This window comes from Anas platyrhynchos, chromosome 1 (genome assembly GCF_047663525.1).
Source record: "Anas platyrhynchos isolate ZD024472 breed Pekin duck chromosome 1, IASCAAS_PekinDuck_T2T, whole genome shotgun sequence".
NCBI lineage: Eukaryota > Metazoa > Chordata > Aves > Anseriformes > Anatidae > Anas > Anas platyrhynchos.
The window spans coordinates 111440507-111457177 of record NC_092587.1 but is presented as its reverse complement, the minus strand read 5'-3'; the positions used below and the strand labels follow the sequence as shown (position 1 = coordinate 111457177).

Below are 16671 nucleotides of genomic sequence, written 5' to 3'. Positions count from 1 at the left end.
CTGGGTGAGAACCACCTTGCTGTGGTATTAGGGGTGTGTCTACCCAGTACAAGCAGGCTGTTGTGGATACCTCCACTCACCTTGTGAAGCAGCGTGCCCTCACCTACACCATCAGCTTGGTGAAGAGAAAACAGGATAACTTGGGCTCTTGGGACAGCTGAACCAGGTTAGAGTGCCATCACACAAGCCTGCAGAGCCAAGGTGGCTAACTGGCTTCAGAAGAGTGCAGGGACGAGGGGTAGCAGATGTAGCTGCTCTCACCTCTTCAGAAGACACGGTGGAAGCCTGAGCTGGAAGTGCCACCCAACTGGCTGTGTTTCAGCAGACTGACTGGTTTATCAGTCCACTGGTGCAGTTATCTGGGTGTGCTTTTGCTAAGGCACATGCTTTATCTAGAATGAGATGGGGGAGGGAGGGAGGAGGTGGGGACAGGCCTCCAGTTTAGCTCAAATTACACCTGCAGCGATGGGGGCTTTATCAGAAGAAATTTTGCTGATACCAGCAGAGGAGCAACCTTTAGAAGGAAGTGTACTGATGCCAGGGTAGCACTTTGCACCTACACCACAAGGTGTTACAGCCAATATTCGTACTCCACGGACATCTCCTTGTCATCTTGTATCTTAGCTCAGCTATCCTTAGGCACTGAGGGGCTTGTGACTCTACAGCACAGTTACGTGTGAGACACACAGAGCCTTGTGTCAGGGGAGTGACACACAACATCCTCCTCACAACACATGTAAGGTCTGGCTCCTTGCAATCTCTCCTGTGAGTATGGCTTCATTACCTGCAGCCATTTACAGATATTTCAATGTCCTACAGAGGCGTGAGATGGAAGATCTGTCCTGTGGTTATTCCTACAGGCAAAGGAGTAGCAGGGTTTTCACCTTCAGAGACCCTTTCTCTTCACTGCAGATCATTTGAGCAGAGTGAAACCTAGCAGCTTGGTGCTGATCCTAATGTTTTGAAAATAAAGAACAAGAAGTTGGATGAAAGCAACTTTTCAAGTATTTTTCAACAAAAGAAGAAACAGATTTGTCTTAGGTCTTGTTTTGCTTTTTAGTCTTGAGTTAAAAAACAAGGTTTGGTATTCTGTTGTTTCTTTTTATCTCTGTTTCTTTTTTTCTCTTTTTCTCCAGCATTTCAACCTCTTCTTTTCCCCTTTCATCGCTGAAGAAAAATAAAATATAAAATAAAATAAAATAAAATAAAATAAAATAAAATAAAATAAAATAAAATAAAATAAAATAAAATAAAATAAAATAAAATAAAAGGGAATGATAGAAGGAAGAATTCCAAGAAAAATATATGCCCTCAGTTTTTAAAGGGAGAATTTTATTTTTTATTTTATTTTATTTTATTTTATTTTATTTTATTTTATTTTATTTTATTTTATTTTATTTTATTTTATTTTATTTGTATTTCAGTTCATTGGTTTGATTTAATCAAGAAGTTGGATAATTTTCAATTTTTGAAACAAGATTCTTGTTTCCTTTAGTTCATTTCCACAAGAGATCTTTTCTGTTTGCGTTCTGCTCATCAGTAAAAACCTCTTTATCAGAAAGAGTCCAATTTAGGCCAGGAAAACACTTGCTCCTGCCCTTCTTTGCAGTTCCCTCATGAAGGAAAATTGAATGCTGATCTGAGCCATGTGTTGGGAAATCCACAAGGTTGCTTTACCCCACAGATCAGAAGCAGGGCCTACATTTGGGCTCTGTCACCTGAGAAAACCAAGAGTATTTCAGGAACATGATGCCAGTTCAGGCTGCTGGCTGGGGAATGTAGCAGTGAGCCACATGGCAAAGGTCTACTCTCCAAACCCAGCCATGTATGTAGGACATCTCACCAGGAAGCTCAGTTTTTAGGGCAGCAGCTCCCATGTGTGAGCATGAAGGTCATGGTGAGTGTCTACAGAACCACTGTGAGCCTTTGGATAGCTTTTAAGGGTCCATGGAGTGCATCTGGCGAGCTGAGAGCAACTGGGTGGTAACAGCACTTGGGGTGGCTGGTTTGGAGGGAAGTTTGCTAACCTAGTCAAAGTTCTACCATGCTTTGGGTAGTTTCTGTTGATTTGGCCTTTCAGGGTCACGCCTCACCTTAGCAGTTGATTGCTGGTTCTTGACAGCTTAGAAATAACCAGCAGGCGTGGCTTTTAAGCTAAACTTCAGCCAGTTGTAAGGAGCTCATGAGAATTTGGTGTTTGCTTATACCGAAACAAATAGCATGTTGATACGGCCGATGGATACCAACTTGCTTTCATGAGGTTTAGTTTTCAATCTCTTTGAAGCGATTTCAAAAATAGAATGCATTGGGGGAAATATGTTACAGTTAGTCACCCTGCATTTGATTTTATTTCAGCTTGCTTTTGGAAATACTGCATTGAGCGCAAGTAGTGTTTAACCTTCAAGCTGACGGGTCATTCTGCAGGCTGTATCTAGGATACTGAAGCTGACAATGAAATCTTCAAAACCTGAAGAATTTTCTACGCGAGTGCCTGAAGAACAAATAATAAAGTAACTGCCTGAGTATATATGCCTTGCATATAATAGATGTTTAAAAGGGAAAGGTAAACATTTGTATTTGAAATGATAAAATAATAAACAAATTTTGTACAAGCAACGCCACAGAGAAGACTACTTGTGCTAGTAAGCATTTGGAAATCAGTAGCTCTGTCTCCACAAACATGCCTTAAACTAATGGAACATAATCTCAGTCCTGGCATGGGATCAGGCACTACAAATCTGTGTCTGGATATTTCATCCTTGTCCAAGCCACTCTGACAGGTGGTGATATTGTTAACACTGTAACTTGCTTTCTCTTGCTCTTTATCTCATCTAATTTATTCTCTGGCAAATTGTTTTAAAAAATATTTCCATGGTCTTTTAAGATAGAATAACTTGAATGTGGGAAAAGTCTTTTTCTTAAAACATGTTCTGTCAGAAGGTCTGGAATCAGACCCTCAAAACATGTAGTGGATATGGCTTCACGCATCATGGGATTATTCAGGCACTTTAGCTCACCCCATCCTAGGGCAAATGAGGTGAGTGCAGCTTTCTGATATGCTGGATCATTTCTGTGACATCTCTACCTGCATTTTTTTCCTGTGTTGCCTGAAATACACAAACACCAACCATAAGGTGCTGGTTTAGGTAGCACCATGTGCCCAGCAATACATGTAGAAGGCCGGAGCCACGAACAGCTTTTGCATGACTAAGAGGAATAAGGAAACCACAAAACATCAGATTTCAAAACTTTCAGTGGCCACAAGCCTTCAATGAAATATCCTTCCAAACAACAACAGATTTGAAGGGGGAAAAACCCTCTCCTGTTTGCATATATTTCACTCTTTGCTCTCACCAACGTCCAAGCATGATTTGGAGATAGGTGCCATACCCCACAACTAGTGTGACCACCCTCTTTCCAGAAGGCAAAAATGTGGATGTGAAGCAGATGTTGCTACATGCTCTCAGGGCCAGAGAATAGCCCAGGCTCTGTTTCATTTATTGATGGTAAACAGCCATAGCTGCATTTATACAGAGAAGTAAGAGGCCAGGAGCAAGCCTGCGTGCTTTGACCTATGCTAGAGGCACCGAGCAGCGTGGACAGCCTCTGGCTGCTTGGATTGTCCTAATTTGACCTTTCCCAAACCAAATCATTACACGTGTGGCCAGCCCCAACCAGAGGGGATGTGGTTTGTGCCTGGTGACCCTGAGGTCGGGGATCACGCACCGGCCCTTGCTATGTTATTGAGCAGCGATGGGCAGTCAGTTTGCATTGCTCCCTAGGTATGTGACTGCAGGTCTGTGACACAATTCCTCCAACACAAACCAAAGCTGGGCTACACTTTGCCTCTGAAAATCCAGGCCACTGCTGCAAAGCAACTCGCCAGCAAACTGCTAAGGAAATAAAGACAGAACACTGCTCAAATTATTTATGAATTTGTATATTTTCTATTTAAATTTGTAAGGCATATGAAAAGAGTATACAGATTTTATATTTTATATATATTATACATATATATGTATGTATTTGGAAATACAAAGTAAGTTAGTAATATGTGATGAGTGACTGCTCAGCTACCAACCCCAGCATGTAAATTCACAACTGAGATTGGGAGGGAAAAGGTCTTTTGCCTGCTTTCTGTACAGAGAAGCTAAAGAAACCAGAGAAGTTAAAAATGTATACTTAACACTGCTTACAAATAACTATGATAGGACAACTGCCTAAGAACTGTGCAGTGTGAAAGAAGAAGCCACCCAGACACAATACACCTAACTCCTATTATTACCCTAAATAATGCATTATTAGAAAACAAGCGTAGGTTTGACAGGGGCAAAGATGAACGACTATTTTGTACTGGTCTTTTGTGGATATAGGTGCTACAGAGGCTACTTTTAGCCGTTTTCACATCTATTTTGTACATACAGGCAAAACCCATCAGAAGGAGACTTCCAGGTGACCTATGACTGCACCCTCTTGCTGAGAGCCTGCTCAGCAGGAAGCAGCCGTGGATGTAAGTTTTCACAGTCCACACATCCCCAGCAGTGTGCTCCCTGATGCCAGCCCAGAGGGTATTTCTCACCAGCACTGGTCACCATGAACACAGACTCATGTGAGGCTTTAAGGGTTCCTCCAATCCATCCCCCACCTCAGGCAGGAGTCTCTTGTACCTGGGAGACACCCCTCCGACCAGCTGGAAAGCTCTCAGCAAAAAGTCATCACAACTGCCTGGGAAAATCCAATACCCAGGAGCACAACCCAGAAAGGGAAGTGTAAAAGGACTAATCCTTCCTTACACCCTCACCTCCTCTTTGCTTTCAAAAACCAAAAGGGGGTCACGGAAGGTGTCCAACACCAGTAGCAAGGGAAAGATGTTCGCTCTTGTGTCTTGTGACAACCAAATCTCTCCCTTATCAAGTATTTATTATCAGCTAGTCCACAGGCCCATGAGACTGTGTTCCCCTCTTTGTCTGGGAGCATGAGGAGTGGAGAAGTACGATGGGTTACGCAGCCCTGAGAAAGGATTTATTTATTTATTTGCTTTTTTTTTGTTAATTAATTTTTTTTAATACCAAAGACAATTCAGGCAATCTGAGAACAAGTCGTTCTTTGCTGACCTGCCCTGCAGGTCTCTAGCACAGAGGAGAGAGCTTCTGGGAAGCCAGGTGTGGTCCCACCTACAGGCTGGCCTTTCTCCTGGATTAACCAGGGTGCCGCCTGCCTGCCAGCTGCTGGCGCGCGGCCCTCCGAGGCTTGCGGGGAAGCAAACAGAAACCCTCCCAGTAACTGCAAAGTTTGGCAACAGCTGTGAAACACAGAACAGAGGCAGCAGTAACGACAGGTTAAATGTGTGTCAGAAACAGGGCTATTTTTTTTCTTAAAATTCAGTCATTTAGCGTAAGTCACTAGGCTGTAACATTGCTATAATTGTGTGACCTACTCTGTTTCCCTAAGCTCAACAAAGCATTGGCTGATGCCTTTAACCTGGAATGCAGAACACACATTCATGTGTACATTCGTCTGTACAGACACACACACACATATATATACAATTTAAGGATGAACAAATAATGCTACGCAATTATTATAAAAGACGGATTGGCCAATAACAGAACTTAAAATTACACTGCAGAATGTACGCTGGCTTTTTTCTTTTTTTTCCCCATCTTGGCTGGTGCCCATCTAAGTCTCCATAGCAATGGAGAATGGAGACATCTTCTGTTTACTTCATTCTCTTTGCAACATCCAAATATGCATACTCAATTTCTTGATCCGCAGGACAAGTGTTTGTAAATTCATCTCTTGCATATGCATTGTTCAAGTATCTTGAAATCCCTGTCATTTCAGGTGGAAAATCAAAATTTCTATACTTCTTTGCAACAACCTTTTAATAAAAGAAAAAAAAAAAGAAAAATATTATTACACACATGATCTGCAAATAACTAAATCTACTCTTTGTGAACTTTTTCTTTTCAGCATGCAACAGTGTCATTATACAGTGAGGGAAGGGAAGGGAAGGGAAGGGAAGGGAAGGGAAGGGAAGGGAAGGGAAGGGAAGGGAAGGGAAGGGAAGGGAAGGGAAGGGAAGGGAAGGGAAGGGAAGGGAAGGGAAGGGAAGGGAAGGGAAGGGAAGGGAAGGGAAGGGAAGGGAAGGGAAGGGAAGGGAAGGGAAGGGAAGGGAGAAAGCCAGCTAACAATCTAACTCATTTAAAAGGATTTATTTCATATAAATATGCAGAGCTATGTGGACCAGCAGAAAACACCTGGAAGAGACGCAGCATAAAATGTCATAAACCTGAATCAACAGAGTAATCTTGCAGTAATAAACTGGCTCACACTTGGAAACTTTTACTGCAATGGAAAGGGAAAACTGGAATTACAATACTAGATTTCAAATGGCTGGGGAAAACTACTGGATGATACCTAACACCTCCTGATGAGTCAGCAAGGATGGCTTGACATTCATCCTCCATCAGCCCTCACGGCAGTTCTCCTTGCACTGGCTCTGCTGACCCCTGCTACCTCTCACGTGTCACTTTATGCATGTGCCCAAGCTGTGATGGAGCAGGAAAGGCTTTCTCCCTTGCTGCTGTTGCTGGAATAGTTTCAACCAGCACACCTCTTGGGAAAGTTTTCACTTCTGGAGGTGTTTGAAAATGATTCAATTCACTCTAACAACATAATAGTCAAGGAGGAAAGTTTCTGAAGTAACTTTATTTGTATAGAAACCAGGTAAGTTTCCAATGTGGCCATTTCCCTTTCAGAGGCTGGTTGGCTCTAGGGCAGCCTAGGGACAGGCGGTAACAATGCCCAGACATCTCAGTCACCAGGACTCTTAAAGGTGGGAGAGACAGAGTTAAATTTCAGCTTTTGCTGGCTTCTTGAATTAGCATAGACAAGATCATTTAAGCTTACTGGTCCGTGGCACTTTGCATGTGAAATGCAAACAGAAATACCTCCCTACCACGCTGAATATAGTACTCGTTTAATACTTTTGAGAGGCTTAGAGAGAGAAGTCACAGCCCAAATATGAAAGCAGATATTTTAACTCGTCATCAGTTTGAGGATCTGCCCAGCTGTGCTGTAATAAAACAGCCTTGTGTATTAGCACTCCAGCTACCGTGTGGCTTCAGAAAAGATACACAAATCTCTCTCTTTTAGAAAAGAACCTGAGCTTCTACACGTTGCCCTTCTTTTCAGGAAGCTGAAAAGCAAATGCAAACCTTAATTATGTGGAGCTTTGGTAGGAGGTTGCAATCCGCTAAGGTGAGCTCATCTCCATCCAGGAATTTCCGGCTGGAAACAGTGATCTCCTCGGTGCTGTAAGCATCAATTTCATCGGGCAAGGGGCTATTTAAATAGTTGTCCAGCTTCCTCAGGGCCTTAAGCAAAGATTTTTCCAAATCTAGGTTAAGACAATAAAAAGGTCATTCAAGCCTGTACCAAGGTCTCTCTGACACCAAGCAGAAAGTCGACTCCTGCATCCTGTCTGCTGGCACCAGCCCAGCCCGCAGATACCCAGCCATGCCAACTCCTGCAATTCCTTTATCCTAAGCTTAAAACTTAATGCTGGGATAAGAGCTCTAAGGAGCTAAAGGGGAGTCTGAGAAAAACCAAACCGGGTCTGCGTTACCAGAAACAGCCAGGGTCAGCAAGGGCTGGCTGCAGTGTGCACAGGAGGGTGGTGCAGGAAAGCAGCTGCAGAGAGGGAGCTGGAGGACAGAGGAGATGAGTTACTGCATGTTTGTGAGGCTCTTGCACTACAGAGGTGTGTGGCAAGGTAAATCAACGGGGCTGGAGACTTCAGCATTTACACCAGTGGAGGAGAAAGGCAGCAGGAGGACAGCAGGTGGCAGACCTGAAGCCAGGGTCTCGGTTCCAGCAGGCTGTGCTCCCCAGGGGCATGGGAAGGTGCCGTGTTGTGGGCCTGGGAGCTCAACAAACTGGGAGGAGCTGGAGTCGGCGCTCCCATGCCAACAGTGGTACCTGCCCAGTTTTGGGAATCCCCAGATAAGAGACTGAAAGGGCGCGTGTTTCCAAAGCCTTTATGCTCTGGAAAAGGACTGCTTAACCTCAGATGTAACTGGCATGTCTGCAGCACGGTGTGCTGGAGTTGTACAACTCTACTTTCTCACGGTGGCTGCCAGGGCTGGTGGAAGGGCCGTAGCACCTACTTTCATTAGCATCTTTTCTTGGGTTCTTTATGAAGGCGGAGAATTTTGCAAAGACGTCATTTCCTGCAGAGTTAGACTCGGGGTGTTTTGGTGCAAGTTTGGGATACCTGAGGAGTTAAAAGAAACAAGAGGAAGTTATGGACTAGTCTTTATTTTCATCACCACTAATTGTTTCATATACTTTATTTAAAATGCAGCGTCGTAATATATGGCTACACAGGACTTTCAAAGGGAACCTCCCTAAGCTATAAACCAGTTAGCAAGTGTGAATTTCCACCATATCTAAACTACGTGGCTCTCCTCCTTCTCCTGAGGCCAACAGGAGATGACTGTGCTGCAAACACCATCCAAGCAACCTGGTGCCTTTTCGAGGCTGCCTCCACCAGCGGTGAGGCTGAACAGAGCCCGGCTCCTGCCACGAGGAGGAACGGAGGAAAAGTCCCTGCTGGCATCAGCTGCTTCTCCTCCCGGCCTCCTCGCCTGTCCTGCTCGTGCATGAGCAAGCTTAGAGTGGCCGGGCCAGCTGCTGTTGTTGCCAAAGGCAGAGAGGAGGGAAAAAGCCCAGGGGAGCAGCTGCTCACGTAGTTTACATCAGGTTTGGCTGCTCAAGAGGGGAGTGCTGCAGAGGGCAGCTGCTGTCCTGGGGGGCAGAAGGTGCCTGGGTGTGGGGCACGATGCTGCTGGTGGTGGGCTTGGGGAGAGGTGGGGATGGCTCCTTCGGCGGGAAGGACAGATAGAAAACCCAGCCACCAGCACACATGGAGATTATCCCACCCGAACGCTCAGAAAGAGCTCTGACATTCTTTGACCCAGGACTCCTGCAGTGTGGGAGGCTTTCACTGCAGCTTCCTTTTTGCTACCTGCTCCTGGTAAGCCAAATTATTTGTACAGTCTGAGGAGGGAAACCTCAAGCAAACACGAGTAGAGGAAAAGAGGTCAGGTTTCTGCAGCGGTATGCAGGTTTCTGCATATACTTGCTGCAGGAGGGCGGATTTCATGCCTTGGGAATGACTGTAGTGGCACAAGAGTAAACCCGGGGTGAAGGCAAAGGCAGTGAGAAGTGCACAGACGGCATCTCAGGGCTACCCCAGGACATCCACCGTGCACTGCCAGGCCTCCCCAGCTTTCACCCAGACCGGAGGCACCAGTCCTACCACACGTTGTCACAGCTGGGGCTACAAGAAGAAGAGGACAGGAATACAGTACCGGGGCGGCGCTAGCTTTTCTTCCAAGAACTCCTCAATCTTATTGACGTCAGTTTTGACTTCACCGTCGAACGTCATGAAAGGGGGGTTCGTCCCTGGGGCAAGGTTCTGCAGGTCAGCAGGTTTCCTAGTGGGAGGAAGGAGGCTGGGTTAATTGCAGCAGGAACCATGCTTTCAACTCCTACACTTACTGCAATGAACTGCTTCGACTTCAGGTTAAGCTAATATATGTCTTGCAAAACACTACATGGCCAGCTGCCTCACACCAGTGGTGTGAGAATCAGCTAGCGCTTATCTGAATGCTACCTGAAATGCTACAAATTCAGGTTTGTGTTACAGAGACCTGCTGCAAAACAGATTCAAATCTCAAATGCTTCAAAGGAGTTGGTCCACTTCATATCAGTGAACCTGAAAGAGGCATCGGGCATACAGCCTGTTAGCACAACGCCGAGTCACAGCATAGGTAATGTGCACGTCAAATCAAAGACATTCTTCCTTGTAAATTACCATTTTGGTAAAGCTGTTCTGAAAATGAGAACTCATATTATGATCTCACCTTTTCAAGTCCACAGTTGTGACATTAAATATGACACCCTTTAGCCACAGGATCATAAAGAGACGCTGAGAGAATGGGCAATTTCCAATACTTTCCCCATCACTGCCAGCCTACAATTACAAAAAAAAAAAAAGTATGTATACATCTGTGATAGCGAATTCTGATAACAGATGTAGTAGGGAAGCAGAAAATCCAGATCTGCTCTAAGTATATGTAGCATGTTACTCATCTCTGCTAATGCATATTTTCATGCAAAGTTTCTTTATATCCTTCTCCAAACATGCACATAGGTATAACGAAGACTCCTGTCATCTTGGAGATGTATTTTTTCATTAAACTGCGTAATTATAGTGCCACAAGTTAGAAAACGAACTTGAAATCGCAGCAGTCCTTCCAGAGGAAATAGTCTCCACCTCATTTGTCTGTGTGAGCATAAATCTACCTGAGTCATTGCAAGATTAAAACAGGCTTAAATCAGTTTATGATCACAGGAAACAAGCTCAGAAAGATTTACCTGTGTAAATTGAGATGTAACGTCCAAAGCACTTAAGGGAATAAACAGAATAAATCAAATAATTAAGAGTTTCCAACTCAACAATCGCAGGGGCCCTGGGGAAGGAAAGGAAACCGCCGAGCAGCCAACCACGGGGGTCTCCATGCTTTGCTGAACCGGGGGCTAGCGAAGCCCAAAGGCTGCACACCTCGGGGTGTGCATGGGGACAAGCACGCCGTGGTGGCGTGGGCCTTCTCCTCACAACCAACCCAGGGCTTTAATGCCTCAGTGTGTCCCCAGCTGAGTCACGCAGCCGTGCCTGCCTCTCCCAGCCCTTTTTCATCCCCCCTGTGTGTCATGGCACTGTGAGACGTTTGCCAAGCTTGTATGGCTGCTGCTGGGCATGCCAGGCTTCACACCACGCTGCTGCTGGAGGAGCTCGGAGGCCTAGTCCTTACGCCTTTCGTATCATCCTCCTGAAGTGCAGTTTAAAAACCTAGCTTAAACGTTAAGGGTACAGAAGTAAAAACACAAGCATGTCATTTACTCAGTTAATAGGTTAGTTCATGAATGTTTGTCGACCATCTTTTATAACCAAACAACGCACAGACATGGAACCAGTTCTGCCTGCTCCTTCACCCCTCTCAATGCTATCAAATCAATCTCAAACATAGCAAAAAGCTTTCCACACACACACACACGCTGCTGCTGGATTGCTTCAGGCCCCTCACCTTCACGAAGAGCTCTATGTCTGGAAAGGAGCACCCTGTCTGGAGCAGGCAGATCTCTGCCCCGCAGCTCGCAGGATGCGTGAGGAGCGATGCTCCCATGGCTCGGCCCGTGCAGTGGGTCGCCATTTCAGCCTGTGGGATCCTCCTCTGGTCACCCTCAGCCTCTGGTACTGCGACAACTGGCAGTTTTCTCAGCAACAAGAAACAAAATAGCCCATTGCCTCACAGACTGCCAGAGAACAAAACCTTTTGGAAATGCTAAAACAGCTGGGCCACAGTGTTAGATGAGTCCTGTTTTGTAGGTGGCAAAAATGAAAGCTGGTCAAAAGCTACTATTGTGTTTTCCATCCTACACGAAGCACTGCTTTCCAGCACTGCACAGCTCACAACAAGACCAACATTTGACTGAAAACTACTGTGCCCTTCTTCAGAAGGCCAGCAAGACCCCACAGTGCCTGCAGTGGTACCCCTACCTTCAGCCAGCAGAGGGGGAATATCATTTCAGAGCACTGCCACAACCCCTTCCCACAGTTCCTACAACTGATTTGATATGTTTATTCATCCTTTGATAAGAAAAAAAATAAATTATCCCATCAGGATTCATGCAGCATTCAGAAAACTTTCCAGAGGGCCACGTGGTCAAGGAGAGCTGTGTGACCAAGAGTGGCAGTAGGTGAACTTTTCCTGATCAGTTACTGTCTTCTGCTGGCCATTAAATACCAAAATTTCCGCTCCCTCTAACTTTGCTGGAGCTAAGGAAGCAAGGTTGTTGCTCTGCGATGCCCCACATCACCTTGGTGACAGCAAATTTAAGGGAGTCGGACAGCAGCCCCAGCCTGCTTTCATGGGGAAACATGCATGAGGTGCAGCCAGTGATGCAGACAGACATGTTACCATGCCAAATGCAGAAGCAAAGCCCTGAGTCCAGTTTGTCATTAACTGGAATGACAGAAAGGCCACCAGGAAGCTGAGGGACTGGCAGCCTTGGAGATGTTACAGAAGCAACCTCCTGCCTTGCTTTTAAGTGCAAACTTGTTAACTTCCCTGCCTATGTGCGAAGAAAATTTACTACATTGCTTCAATTTTTTCTATTTCACAGTGGATAAAACTAACAAAGCACTGAGGAACTGAATAAAACAAGGGATTAAGCACTGCTGATTACAGCAATGACAACTATAACCACCAAGACAATTGCTTGCTCATTTGGTACTTTCTGACTACTTCTGGAAGTTGGTTGTGATGGTGCTAAACACACTGATGAAGTCCAAAAGGCTGCTGATTTTCACATTTGGTGCTGTCCGTCCTCTCACGCTGCCCACAAGGGATGCTTACAGTGCACTGCTATCTTAGCTGTATTTTGTGCAGTGCAGGTACCACAGCCTCTAGTGAAGCACTGCTAGGTTTGCCCAGCTGTGCCATCTCCTGTGGTTATGGTAAGCACTTTGCTTTTACAGTGGAAAAAAAAATCACAGAAATTATGATGTTTCCCCATTTCTGATGTGGCCGTGGCACGGGGGTGTGTCTGCAAGGGTTGCTGTGTCCAGACTGAGGATGGCAGGCATATTTTTGTGAGCTACTCAGTCAAAAGCCTCAGTTGCTGAAGTGCTATTGCAAGGGAGGCTGCAGACATTGCCATGTAGGCACAGCTGGGAAGCTGGCATGCCCCCATCTGGCCTTTGGAAGTTGAAATTCATTTAGTCCCAAGAGCCTTCAGTTCCAGGTACCAGGTGAAGGGAGGGCATATCTCTAGGCTCCAGCCCAGCCATGTCACAGCTGATGGGGAACACCTATCATTTTCCTTCAGTTCTACAGAGCTGGAGGCAAGTGACAGAAAGATTACAGTAGCCCACATAATAGCACAAGCAGTTATTAAACCTTTTCCTGCTGTAGCAGCAACAGGCAGTCTGAGATGACTGCAAGACCTTGAACATTAAATCTTTTTCAGAACTTGACACTGTTTGACCTGGCATCTCAAAGACGCTACAATTTCCTATAACCTTAGCTGAAAGCCCAGAACATGAATATTTTGGCCCACTGAGGAAGCTAGGGTGAATACAAGTAGCTAAAATGACTTCAGATATGTCAACTTGCATTTGGAGCTACAACTCCTACTGGACAAAAAAGCACCAGAGACACATGCCAAAGGTGTTTGTTCAAGTTCCCAAAGAGAGAGTCTGCCACGTTGACTCAAAAATCACGAGTCAGAACACTGAAATAGCTTTATTGCCACCTATCAAGCAACACGACAATAGCTGAGCCATGCCATCATTGCACAATAATGTACTTTCCAACAAAGGGTGGCGGTGAGACAGGGTCAATATCTCACCTTGCAGGAACACGATACAGGAGTGGGTGCCCACAGATTAATACAAACAAGGCAACAGCACAGCTAGGAGCACTGCAGCCCCACAGCAAAACTCCATGAATTTTTCTCCACAGCACAGTCAGGGATGCATTACTCTGTGCTAGGTCTACTACGGGATTTAATTACACTCCCCGACTGCTATGCTCTTGGATGACGCAGGGTGAAATCCTAACTCCAGCAAAGTCAGCGGGAGCCTGGCTACTGTTTCAATGGACGACTGTGTTTCCAGACTGGTTATAACCTTAATAACCAGGCAAACGCCAGTGTAATTGCAGGTAATGCCACACATTTGCCTCCACATGCAACTGTTGTGACACTCTGCTAACATTCACATCCTGCTGGATTTGGGGCTATCCTGCTGCTTAAGCAGATGTCTAACCAGAGCCTAGAGTAAGTGGCATTTATGCTTTAATTGTGATCAGTCAGGAGGTCAACATGCCTTTTCTAGTAATGCTGAGATTTAATGAGTTCATTAATCAAACAATTATGACAGACATTGCTGCAGAGGAGAAAATTTCCAAGCTGTGCATAGCAGCTTTCATTCAGAGCCCTAGGCAGCAATTGTATATTGTAGCCGTATCGACTTATTACAGCTCTGCATAATCCCATAACCATGTGCCATTACTTAATGGGATTATTATCTGACACTCCCTATTTTCATTCATTTTTCACTGTTTCACACTCTGTTCAGTCTTTTTTTTTCTTTGTGTTGTGTTTGTTTTTGTTTGTTTTGTGTACTGAGTCTTACTCAAAGAAGCTGGGAAAGGGAAGAGCTCTCCACACCCTCCTTTTCCCCAAGCTTAAACCCTAAAATAGGAGCATCATCACACCACAAGCTGATTTCCCTAGGCAGCAGGACCTCATGCACACAATATTAGAAAGAGTTGAAGAACTACACTACCTTGATCCAGCAGTTCTGCTTTTCTGAGCAGCCTTGAAGAGGTCGCTTGCCTCTGCATCCTCCTCTTTATCAAGAGGATAATCACAGTGACTTTACTGAGAAGTCACACACAACGTCCTTCACAAACCAGTAGTTCAGGCCCTCCCTGAGCTGCAGTTGCTCTGGCCCTGGAACTGCTGTAAGAATTCCTTTCCTAGCAGTTTTTGTCCAAACATCTTGGGAACGAGGGTTGTGAAGGTTCTTCTATTGACCTCAAATGTCCTGTGCCTCCAAAATCTTGATGAGTGGAATTTGTTTTTCCTGGACTTTTTGTTTCCTGTTGAAGGTTAAGCATGGAAGAAACAGCTCAGAAGGAGCAGAGATGAGTTTTATTTTGCTTGTTTTTATATAACTCTATAATCCCTTTGAAGCTACAATAAAGAGGAGAACAGTGAGCAGAGCTTTTGTTTTCCCTGAAAGCTGAACTCCAACTCTATTTTTCCTTCTGCACGAGGGAGCTTCGTTACCCCTGGCCTGCAGTGATGCTGGCTGAGAAGCAGGCTCACCCGGTGAGCACGGCAGGACCACCGCCAGCCAGGAGACATGGAGCTGTCTGCCTGGGGCCAGCACCCCACATCTGCCTCTGCCCTCCCTGCCACAACTCCCCCGCACGTTTTTGGCCTCTAACCCCAGCTATCAGACAGTTCTGGATGCTCTTCCTTCTCATACCACGCTAACAACCCCCCTCTCCTTTTTCATGACACGTTTGGTGTCCCCTTAAAGGACGAGAACTGGAGGCACCAGGCTCCAACTACAACGCGTTGGGCCCAGCGTGGGAAGCAGCTGTGAGGAGGGTGCGACCTCGGAGAACAACAGCCATTTAGCTTTAATTCCTTCCACAGACTCGCTTGTTCTGCCCTGGCAGGGATTAAGCGAGCCCAGCGCATTCCTAGGGCCAGCTCTTGGTCTGTGCTGAGCGTCACCGTGCCAGCCCCACGGCCACGCTGTGCTGAGGGCTCTGCGGATGCAGTGGCAGGGCAGGCAAGGCCCCTGCCATGGCAAGCTCTGCCTCCCACCCTGCTGCACTGCCGGGACAGCCACTAACTTGGCTGCAGGACAGCCAAGGAGGAAGGGGAGGAGGAATGCCAGTGCTTTCTGCTCCTCCAGAGAGGAAATCCCACTGCCCGCTGGACCTCCATGGACGGCCCGAGCCTGGGCAGAGCTTCAGGGCAGGGGCAAACATCCTTCCACTCGAGCTGCTCTGCTAATCTAAAACCTATTCACACCAAAGCATGGGTAGAAGCTGAAATCATCCACCTTTCTTTCCTTGTTTACACTGCTTCAAAGCAAGTCAACCTCTGATAGCATCTCGCATTATCCTGAACTGACAACACCCACTGTTGGTTAGGTCACCAAAGACCATTTGCAAGGCAACTTCACCAGCAGCGATGTCCACAGACCTTGGGAAACAAAGCTGCCCGGAGCACAGGCAGAAGGATGGAAGAAAGCAGTGTGACAAGGAAAGCAGCAAGACCATGCTCCCATACTCCCACTAGCGCAAGACCTGGCAATAACTACTGTGATACCTATAATACCTACTACAATACCCAGTACACAAGCTTGGCTGCAGTGCAGCTTGCTGCCATATATCTAGAGGAAGAACCGGGTCGAGACATACCCATGTTTCGCTGTCATTCTGACAGATATATTGTTTTAATTTTTAAGAAGTGTATCTGCTCCTTGAGAGTACAAAGCATGGTTTCTGCCTTTGATGCCTGCTGCAGTAGTACTGCAACTCTGAAAAAGGCAAAATTTGAAATATTGCTCTGGTAAGAGTGTCATAAAAGTATAGTTACAAGTCAGTCTGGTTCACTGAAGGCAACTCTAATACACTAAGGTAACACATACCATACACTGCGATGTGCACAGAAACACCACAGGCATGTCTTTTGGATAAGCTCATGTTCAAACCAAAGCTTTTTGTGAGGAAGAGGCAGATTACCTGGAATCTTCTCTATTTAAACACTGCGTTCACTTTGTGCCCTAGGGCTAGGGGACAAGCATCCAAACACTGAACTTTACAGAACTGTTTTGATGCCACCTACTGGACTTGAAATTAAAGTCTTGACTTGCTCTTGGAGCGATGAGGAGAAGCAGCAGCCTCAGACGTTGTTAGCACATCACCTCTGCAGCAAGATTCCTTGCTTTTTGCTAATGGCACTCTTGAGATTCTGAAATCGTACTTGCAGGATAAGTTTTAAAACAAAGCA

The 16671-nt window shown here is 45.8% G+C and overlaps 1 protein-coding gene across 2 annotated transcripts in view; it reads right to left on the bottom strand.

Moving 5' to 3' along the window:
• Positions 1-3924: 3924 nt before the first annotated feature.
• The window catches only part of CLIC6 (chloride intracellular channel 6), a 28264-nt gene continuing 15517 nt past the window's right edge, over positions 3925-16671 (bottom strand). The window contains exons 1-6 of one of the 2 annotated variants that reach the window (XM_013094141.5): positions 11157-11380; positions 9933-10042; positions 9378-9503; positions 8172-8278; positions 7221-7402; positions 3925-5881 (exon numbers count right to left, since the gene is read on the bottom strand). In XM_013094141.5, the coding sequence (XP_012949595.1) occupies positions 5720-5881; positions 7221-7402; positions 8172-8278; positions 9378-9503; positions 9933-10042; positions 11157-11282 (813 nt within the window). In that variant the 5' untranslated portion in view covers positions 11283-11380 and the 3' untranslated portion in view covers positions 3925-5719. Of the gene's footprint in view, positions 5882-7220; positions 7403-8171; positions 8279-9377; positions 9504-9932; positions 10043-11156; positions 11381-16671 lie in introns of those variants that run through there. The other variant, XM_027449142.3, reaches the window with a different exon arrangement.